At 36.4% G+C, this 10,176-nt stretch overlaps 2 protein-coding genes across 2 annotated transcripts; both read left to right on the forward strand.

Moving 5' to 3' along the window:
* The first annotated feature begins 467 nt into the window (after positions 1-467).
* Positions 468-1,278, forward strand: LOC136268463 (uncharacterized). The gene is made up of 2 exons (XM_066063814.1): positions 468-670; positions 781-1,278. Exons 1-2 carry the CDS (start codon positions 602-604, stop codon positions 1,177-1,179), a joined length of 468 nt encoding a protein of 155 aa, XP_065919886.1. The 5' UTR covers positions 468-601; the 3' UTR covers positions 1,180-1,278.
* Positions 1,279-3,920: 2,642 nt separating this feature from the next.
* On the forward strand, positions 3,921-5,090 carry LOC136268207 (uncharacterized). The gene is made up of 2 exons (XM_066063486.1): positions 3,921-4,094; positions 4,548-5,090. The coding sequence occupies exons 1-2, from the start codon at positions 4,008-4,010 to the stop codon at positions 4,941-4,943; spliced, it is 483 nt and encodes a 160-aa protein (XP_065919558.1). The 5' UTR covers positions 3,921-4,007; the 3' UTR covers positions 4,944-5,090.
* The last annotated feature ends 5,086 nt before the right edge of the window (positions 5,091-10,176 follow it).

The following is a 10,176-nucleotide window of genomic DNA, read 5'->3' on the forward strand; positions in this document are numbered from 1 at the left end:
TGTCAAACTGCCAATACAGCCTGTACAAACACACTGAGTAAAATTAGACTTTTGAAAGTTTTGATCCAATTGACTCATGTACTGGTGGAAGGCAAGTGTTGATATGTGTTGAGATGGTGAAACCTTTGTACAAACCAAGGTGTTGATATTCTATCTTACTCAGTGTATTTGCTGGAATGTACTCCTGTTGGACACTCTCTCTTACTACTTTATATTATGAACTCTTGTTGGTACTAATGGTCTCAAAATATCCCTTAGCATGCATGTAAACTGATCTGGACACACCTTAATTATCACGACACCATTGGTCAGTCCCAAAATGCATATCCTTAATAAACAGTAATTTGTTCAAAAGCTGAACTTAATTAACAGGTTGTGTTGACAATTAGGCAGTTTCCCTTAGCTATATCATCTATGGCTGCTTCATATGTGCATGACATAATCATGTGATATAATTATGGTCTTAATATAGCTCTATATAACCAGGTTTAGCTCATTTGATCGGTACTGCATGGCTGTGCAGCAAGGCCCCCAGTTGATTTGCTGCATCTACCTGTAGTCCCATAGCTATACTGAGACCTCTCTAGAATTGACTATAATCATGGCAAAACAATTGTTGATCCTGCTATTTCTGGTGATGATCATGACAATGAAAAGAACTAGTAGTATGGTAAGAATGCATAAGCCATAAATCTCTATACTAGGTATATAATGTAGTTAGTTCTCTTGGTTCTACTGTAGCAGTTCATTGTGACATGAATAATGATTTATTATCTTTAGGAGCTAAACTACCCTGATATCCCAGTCACGTACAAGGTGATTATCAATGAAAGAGACCGTGCCAACTGCCCTCTAGCAGGAAACACAACCAGTCCAGGAAAATTACGTTTAGTAATACCCCAAGGAACTAGTGGTATTGAGCTTATGGAGGCTGCTGTGGCTCAGAACAAGGACTTTCGGTTTACTGTATCTTTCAACAATGCAGGACTGGGCTATTCGGTCCAGTCTATCAATGGTGTTACAAGAGATCTTGACAACTCCTGCTTCTGGACACTGTCTTTCAAGCCATACTTGGCTACCAAGCTGAAGAGCAGTCCAGTTGGAATCAGCAGCTACTATCCCAGCTTTAAAGCAGTAGTCCAGTGGGAGTACCGCCGATTCCAACATGACGATAAATAAACATAATTTTAAGGAGATGGAACTGTTATTTCACTGTGGTGTTATACAAAAAATTGTGTTGTTCTAATATAAAAGTGTATGAAGAATTTGACATTCTAATATTTAGCTATACACATACCACTAATATTGTCTCACTGTCACATGGTATAACAAGCTAAACTACTAACTTAGCCACTATTGTCATTTCAGTGTAATTACACATGAACAGAACATGCAGAGTAACAAATTACTGATTGAGCATGCCACTACACTTTGGAATCATGTGCATATATATAGCTAGCTTGCAGATAATAGATACAACAGATCTATAGAGCTGTCTTCCATTTTCTACTGCATGGTGAGTTTGTCCACTAACAGATTTGGAACTGCAGTGCATGGCTGAAAATTGTAAATGCCTATATATCAGAATCATACATTGGGTTGGTGGTCAGAAGGATTTTTGTGTGGGAATAATAAGATGAATGGCCGTAAGAGTGAAACATTACCAGCCACGCTATGAAAACTAAATTGCACATCCATGTAAGGGAGTTTTGGCCAATGAGTAAATAAAAAAGAGACAGAATGTGTGCCGCAAATTATAGCAGACTTCTGGTCACTATACAATGCAATTAAATTGTAAAAGTGCAATTGTATTCAATCCAAACACTACAACAATTGTCAGCTGTTTCAACTTATTACATCATCAATATACTTTGATGTTGCATATATAGGCAGACAGAAGTCCCTCTTTTAAGTCATGTTCCAAATTATGTCCAATGGTCCACTTGGAGCAAATACTATATGCACTGCTACCTGCTCCACTCCACACGTCACCCAATGTAATAGTATTGAAGTAGCAATAAATGATGCTATTCCCTCGAGATCCCAATATATTATGATAATTGTGCGAGTTCTCGGTATACAAGCTCTGTGATGTATTCTTACTAGATATATATAATGTGTTGGTTTTTTGTTCATATTAAATGTTTATAGGTATCTGTGACATGTGTATATATACACTATACTAAATTTATTCCAGCAACCGTACAAATGCTGCAGTTATATATAGAGCTACATGTTTACAGAGTGACATATTTGTAAAGTTCCCCATTCAGTCGCTATTTCTACTCAGTCTAGCTGGTTGGTGGTGAAATATGCAGCAAATATTAAATGTGGCCATTTTGATTCTGTTAATGATATGTGAGAAAATTTATTGTCAGAACACAGTGAGTTATTGTTCAGTTGTAATCTACAACATACCATGCATGGCATATAGTTATTGTATGTATATAGGCATGTCACAGGAAGCTCAGAAAACTTCCTAAAAATACTTTGAGCTTTGTGATATTTCTTTTTTTTTGAAAATTATATTTGTGTTATGCCACATAAATATTCTGCTCTTTCCATGCTGCATGAAGTTCCAGTTTTGTACTATACACTAAATATATTTGGTAATTGTAATTTTATGCAGGCTCTCAACTACCCTGATATCCCAGTGACATACAGAGTTCTTTACAATGAAACAGATCGCACCAATTGTCCATTAATGGGAGACACTTCCAGTCCAGGGGAAGTACGCCTTGTGGTACCACAAGGGATTAATGGAATAAAATTAATGGAAGCTGCTGTGGCCAAGAGTACCAATTTTCGATTCACAGCTTCTTTCAGTCGGGCTGGTCTGGGATACCTCATCACATCAATCAATGGTACAGCATCAGATGTTGCCAATTCTTGCTTCTGGATACCTTCCTTTAAGCCTTATCTGGCTAAAGAGCTTATCGTCAGTCCAGTTGGCATCAGCAGTTATTATCCAAGCTTTAATGCTGTACTGGAATGGGAGTATCGACAGTTTGATCACTAACATGGACATAATTATTGTCAGTGGACTACTTTATTGATATACTCTGCAGCATGCATGCAGTATAGTATTTATCATAATATGCATATGATTCTTGTACCTTCATTTCTCATGTATATATAGCCAAGCTTGCATATTATATTGACTGTTGAATATAGGGGAGCTGGGATATGTTACATGCTTGTACGTTATTATGCACAGCAGCAGCATGCAGTCCATAGTTATATAGATGCTCATGCTCCACACTGGATGGTATCTAGCTGTATGCAAACACTGTAAGTCCTATGGTCAGGCAGTTACATAGTTTAGATCAAATAGCTATATCCATACGGCTTCCTGGCCTAACTGTATCCATGAACAAAGCCTATACTTAGCCTATTAGCTACAATTATAGTTGAACTACTCAGTTGCCATAAAAATGTTGAATCTAATGGTGTATTATGATGTGCCGGCATAGTCTGCATACAGTACATATTGTTTGGCATTGGGCAATAGCTTCCACTGTAACTGCATAATGTAAACCACGTGATTATTTCTATAATGCAGCTGGGTGGAAGGGTATATAGCTACCATGGCTCCTACATGTGAATCAGAGACCCTGCTATATTTTTAGTAACCCCGCACTATACATACAGTATAGCATCCAATTCATTAACTGTAATTTCAATCAAACATAAATTATAATGATCTCAGTCTTTTTTTCCTTGGTGCTGTCTTCCTAGTATGATGCCTATACATGGGAAAAGGAGGTATCACATAGCATGGCTGCATCTGACTACAGATTCTATCTCTGCATAAGCTACTCCAGCACATGCTACAGAAATTAAGTCTTGCCCTTTGGCCGGAAGCAAGTCTTCATATGCGATTTATACCGATGAAATAAATGATCACGTGATGCACTTGGTGCTACGGTATTATATAAGATTTACTTTTTAAGACCTCAGAGACTGTCAACTGAACTAGTCAATTTTAAGATCTTAGAAATCGAGAAATGGAAAACCAAGTATTGATCTTCATAACAATCATGTTGTGCACCTTGGCATTCCAAGAAGCTAACTGCATGAGGAGGGGGAAGCAGGTACGTAGCTACGTAGCTAACTCTTCCGCTGTCACGGGAAAAATCGGTCCAGCCTTTGGATACCAAACTGGTCGGGCCGGACCATTCTCACCAGCTAGTTTTGGTTCAAAAGTTGAACGATTTATAGCTAGCTAACTAGTTCAACTCAGTTTTGAACCTGGTCGCTCCACAACTCAAGAGCGCCAGCTCCTTTTCAGTTGGCCCCTGAACTATAGTATGATGCAGTAGCTCAGTACAGTAAATTAACAATTGATTAATCAGTGCATTGCTATTTGACTAGTGGGCCCGGGTAACTCATAATTGTAGGAGCTAAAGGGCATTCATTTGAGCGATTTTCAGGCTGATTAACTGCACTCATACATTTATTGTTATAGGCATTATAGCCAGCTAAAAATGAAGGAAGAAATTTTAAATCACAAAACAATTATTGTAACTATCTTTCCTTGCATGTAGGCTCTCAACTACCCTGATATCCCAGTGACATACAGGGTGATCATCAATGAAGTGGACCGTGCTGATTGTCCTTTAGCTGCTACTGCTACCAGTCCTGGTGAAGTAGAGCTTGTGGTGCCCCAAGGAACCAATGGTATTGAACTGATGGAGGCTGCTGTAGCTAAAAACAAAAATTTCAAGTTTACTGCGTCCTTCAATGATGCAGGATTGGGCTATTTCATTGAATCAATAAATGGGGTTGAGGGAGATGTTGAAAATTCTTGTTTCTGGACACTGTCTTTCCAGCCTTACCTTGCCACTCAGCTAGTCACCAGTCCAGTTGGAATCAGCAGCTACTACCCCAGCTTCAGAGCAGTAGTCCAGTGGGAGTACCGACGATTCCAACATGAAGATTAAGCAACATTAACTTTGATCTATATAACTAGTCATGTTAATGGTGTTGTTGATATATATATATGTGTGTGTGTGTGTGTAGCTGCACGCTATAATTTTATAAATGTATAAATGCATTACAGTCAACAATCAGTAATTGTCTACTACAAATTATGACAGTGTCCCAGTGCCATTGCCATTTTACTGTTCATAATGCAACGTTGCATGCATGTACATTACTTAAAGATTATAAAACTCACTCCATTGAACTGCAGTGAACAAATCAAGACTCAGATTTCAATCTACCCTCCATGTATTTATACCACTGAAAAAGGAAACCCATGTAGCTATATATATATATATATATATATGAAAATGAACAAAGCCAATCAGTACTTTCTCAGTCGAGAGAGACTCCGGATCTTAAAGGGTATGCATGGCTATAAAATGTCCTATTTGCAATATACAAAGATTGTTTAGACTTCAAATAAGATTCTCAATGCAAAGATTGCAGTGTTTTCTGAGGATGTCACCTGCTCTCTAGTTAACTGATTGATGTGGGGTGATTTCCCATACTCAATTACACTAGTCACCTACAGAGTATCTTTTATAGTGCATGCACGGATGAGGTTTGTCATTAATATAAGTAATGCACCATGCAGCTATATCAGTTCAGTATGATGATTTCTAACATGTATAATCATAAAGTTAAGCAAGGCCACATGTATGTTTCTGGTCTGCACCACAAGTAGTGCACTGCAATAACAATAAAATTTAAAGAAGAGCTTCGGGGCCAATTTGGAAGTTGGCATAGGCATGAAAAGTTATAGGCAATCATAGCAGTATATGTAGAAGTGTGCACTTTTCATATCTGTTACCAAAAACGTATCAGGCAGAGAACCAGAAACATTGATTTTTTGCAGCCTATATGGTTTAGGTGCACAGTATACACCATAATAGCCTGAGACACAACACTGTAGCTATGTTGTGCTATTAATTTTATGGTCAATAAAAATGTCGCATGGTCTAAAACTCTAAATTGATAATGAACTTTGCTGCTGACATGCTACATGCATTGTTATCATTATAGGATAGTGTCTCATGTTGTATAGCTTTGTGACATGATATTGCATCATAAGGGATGAGTCAACAATATTAACAGATAGATGATATAATTCTCTGTTGTCTTATGATTTCCTCAACTAGTGGGTCACAAAATTACTGCAATGACTTTTGTGGATGCTGTTTGATAAACATATATTATAATGATATCATACTGTTGACTGTGTTACAGTATATTATAGCCGGTCAAATGTATAATAAAACATTTAACAGGTACATGACTATAAAATAATTATATCAGAGACTGTAATAATTTGTGTGTATCTCTACATGATGTAATTATTGCATCACGTTGGGAGTAGTCATTATAAAAATTTTAACCAGCTGGCTGCTGACCTTGCTGTACTCATTCACACTTTTATTTAATTTATTTATTAATACTTTACAGATCAACATACAAAATTAAACTAAAGAGCTTAAACGATTAAATTACAGACCTCAAGTTCTACCAGTGTCTTGCACTGGTAGCCATAATTAATTAATTACTTATAAATTTCAATTAGCTATATATCTACAAATAATAATTATTACAAGGGTTAGCTATAGAGAGTACAAGTTAAAGAATAAAATAGTTTATATATAGGAGCTTGAATGTTTAAACATTTGGAGCAGGGGCAACAGAAGTAAAAAGTACATAGATTGTTACTGTCAAAATTGTTAACAAAATGATTCCAAAAATAATTCTTTGAGTTTGAATTTGATAGTTTGGAGGGTTTGGGATAAGTCAATTAATGGTAAGCTGTTCCACAATCTGGGTATACGGTAGAAGTAGGAATTCATATGACACTGTTTTTAGATGCTGTCATGTGCCTGAGTTTGTATCCTGCTGATCTTGTGGGTCCAGAGATAAATTCTACAAAGTTTAATATTTTGAACTTTTCAGATGGAAATTTACTGATTTTATAAAAAAAAACACATGATGTCAGCTAAATCGTATATATACATGAGTGGAAGTACTGGAAGAAGTTTCAGTTTCAAGAGCCTATTAGCTATATAGTCTGTAAATTAAGGCACACATGCACCATTATATACATAGTTTTACCATGAATGGCACAGGTAAATGGCCTGCGTGTGAGGAGAGCCTCCATGATACACAGTATTCAGCCACAAGAAGTTATTGGAATGCTTCATCAAACAAGCACCAATGATGCAATATGATATAGCTATACCCGTATGTGGCATATTGATATAAATAGCAACATAGTATCACATATGCACATCTCAGATATACGTAAGAAGAAAAACTGTAACACTGAATGAGGTGGATGAATATTTATGTTATTTAATTTCTCACTAGCTTACACATGTACGTGAATGGTCGAAGTTCAAGCATGCTCACCAATTATTATTATTATCCACTGCATGTTAGAAATAGATATGTATCTTCTATATGGCCCAGGGGTGTATTTAGGGGGTTTTCCTGTGGTTCAGGAAACCCCTTCTGAAATTTTAGTAGGCTTGCAGCACTGAGTAACACCAGACTATATATCATAGTTTAGCAGCACAAACACACAGAACAAATGGGAACAGAGTAGGGCAGTGTGCATGGCTACAGTGTAATAGGAAACTTGCATTGATTCCTCAAAAATGGAATAACTGAATAAGGAAGAACAAGGGTATGCTCGGGTATTTGTATAAAGATCTAATAGAGCAGTCAGATGCATGTATTCCAATAGAGCAGTCAAAACTACTCTAATAGAACGTTCGTAACGGAACAAAAATGGTAATTGTATTACAAATGTAAAACTTAGCAATTAGCTATATATAACTTGAATGTTACATCTTGAATTTTTCATTTCAATTGATATGACTATTGTCAAGCTGAAAATAGCCATAAAATCATAAATCTAGACAGTATAGCATTTTAGTGTACATGATCTGTCAGCAGCTCCATGCCCCCAGACCTTACTACCAAACCTGGAGACCACCTTGGATACGTCCCTGTATATGCCATGGATCTTTACCAAGCAGAACAATTTAAGTGTTTAAAAACTTCTTGCAGAATTGTTATTTGCCCTTAAAACCTTGTGTAACTTCTTTGCTAAATATTTAGCTAATGAGCATTGTGCACAATGTGTCCATGCTGGGATTTTAAGTATGCAGAGAAGATTCCAGATCTCCTTTCAGTGATACATGTATGTGTTGGAGGTCTTGAGCTTTTTCTGCATGGGTTTTAGTTTCAAGATTTGGGGACCTATAGTTTTGGCCTTCTCACGTCAAGTCCCCTATACTGGATTAGCACTTCATCATGAATCATGAATTATAAACAGATTATACTCATGTAGTGTAATACTATTATTTGTACAATATAGAACTGAAAGACTCAAACACCCAGCAATGTTATGACATGTTATGCTGCATGTGTTGTTGAGACACTTGTATAATGCAATACATGGGTGTGTGTGTTTTACCAAAATATGCATCAATTAGAACAGTAACAGCATCAATATGAGGGACAAACCAATTCTCAATATTTGACTACATTGGAACAAATTATATAACACATAAAGTATGATTATAGCTAATCAAATGTGATGTTGGAAAGCAAATCGATATAATAATGATATCAGTCATTATTGGTATCACGCAGAGATTTACAACTCCCCACAATTCTGCCCCATGAGCATGTATTCTAAAACAACAACATCAGAAATCCAGTCCATAATGTATTAGAGCTTACGGGACATTCTTATGTACGTGTATAGGTAAACTATATATATATAGAGGGACAGACTTCTATATGTCTGCATGGTTAAGTTCAAAACTTAACCCATGAATTGAATCTTTTACCTGTTGCAATTGAGACTTAGCTGTAGCCTAGCTTATACCCATGTGACATAATCATTACCCGAGATTCATTGGTACACTATTATTACTCCATGCAGTAAGATTATATCCTCATGCAAACTATATCAACTATAGTTACAATAAATCAATGGCTATATATAAATCAGCCATCCTAAATATGATTAAGCACAACTGTTTCTATTGAAAAGCTACAGCTGCATGCTTATACAAATGCTTATACAAATGCAATACTTATTCAAAGATAGATTTAAATTATTTATGCATTACAGTAGAGTACAAAATCCTTTTAGATCACCAGCCTAGCTAGCTTAGATGGGTGGTCTAGAAGGATTTTGTATTCCACTGTAATGCTTTTTACTGCATAAATTATGTGAAACTAAACCAGTTTGTGTGACAAGTGACATTGTGCTGTAAAGCCTTAATAAATAAACTGATATCCATTTGGTTCCACATGGGGTACTTAGAGATAATAAGTCACTCTCTAGAGTTCCTATATGGATACATATACATGAAATTGACAAGGAGAAAACATCCTGACCACCTGACAGACTCCGGCTGTAAGCGATCGAGCGTTAATCGGATGGCTGCAGGTTTGAGGCTGCCCAGGTCCAGTCATGGATTTTTCTCCTTTCTCCACCTTTTCAAATGCACTTTCTGTAACAACTTTACACAGGCTGTAGGATCGACCCTCAGCACTTGTGCTGTAAAGCCTTAATAAATAAACTTAAAACATAAAAATCACAATTAAGCCGCAATGCAACGCAACAAGTGACATATTCACAATTAGTAACTAAGGTTTGTTGGTCTATATAGCCTGAGAATATAATTATTTTTTTTTAAATTGTGGTATATATAATTGTAGCCTGAGAATATAATTTAAAAAAATTAAATGAATTGACACTCACTAATTAAAATTAGACTAGTACTTCTGTTGGTGTGCCTCCCAGGACAACCCTAATCAGTGAGATATGTATTGACTTACCCACGTCTCTTTGTGATGTGCATGTGATTAGCATGTGACTATACCATAGTTACGATTTTATACACAAGTACAGAGTTATTACATGTTTATAATGAACACTTTGTAGTATCAATAGTTGACTTTTCTTTGTTGGAATATAATGTATGCTGTGGCTACATACATGTACATACAAGAGAGGATCCAACGTTTTGAAAGAGGCGGTAAACCAGGCTAGTTATGAGTTAGGGGTCTGGGTAACACATCTATAGCCCCCTAAAGCTTTAGGCATTTTATAAAATTAATTTTAGCACTGAAAGTTCTAGTAGTTTTGTGTACAAAATACCGAATTGTAGAGATCAATGATAT

Source organism: Dysidea avara, chromosome 10 (genome assembly GCF_963678975.1).
Source record: "Dysidea avara chromosome 10, odDysAvar1.4, whole genome shotgun sequence".
In the NCBI taxonomy this organism is placed as follows: Eukaryota; Metazoa; Porifera; class Demospongiae; order Dictyoceratida; family Dysideidae; genus Dysidea; species Dysidea avara.

What these genes read in the sequence shown, in the direction of transcription:
- LOC136268463 (XM_066063814.1), top strand. Translation starts at nt 602, where the DNA reads ATGGCAAAACAATTGTTGATCCTGCTATTTCTGGTGATGATCATGACA. An exon ending in TGAAAAGAACTAGTAGTATG is followed by an intron (nt 671 to 780) that starts GTAAGAATGCAT and finishes TATTATCTTTAG; the next exon opens with GAGCTAAACTACCCTGATAT.
- LOC136268207 (XM_066063486.1), top strand. Translation starts at nt 4,008, where the DNA reads ATGGAAAACCAAGTATTGATCTTCATAACAATCATGTTGTGCACCTTG. An exon ending in GCATGAGGAGGGGGAAGCAG is followed by an intron (nt 4,095 to 4,547) that starts GTACGTAGCTAC and finishes CCTTGCATGTAG; the next exon opens with GCTCTCAACTACCCTGATAT.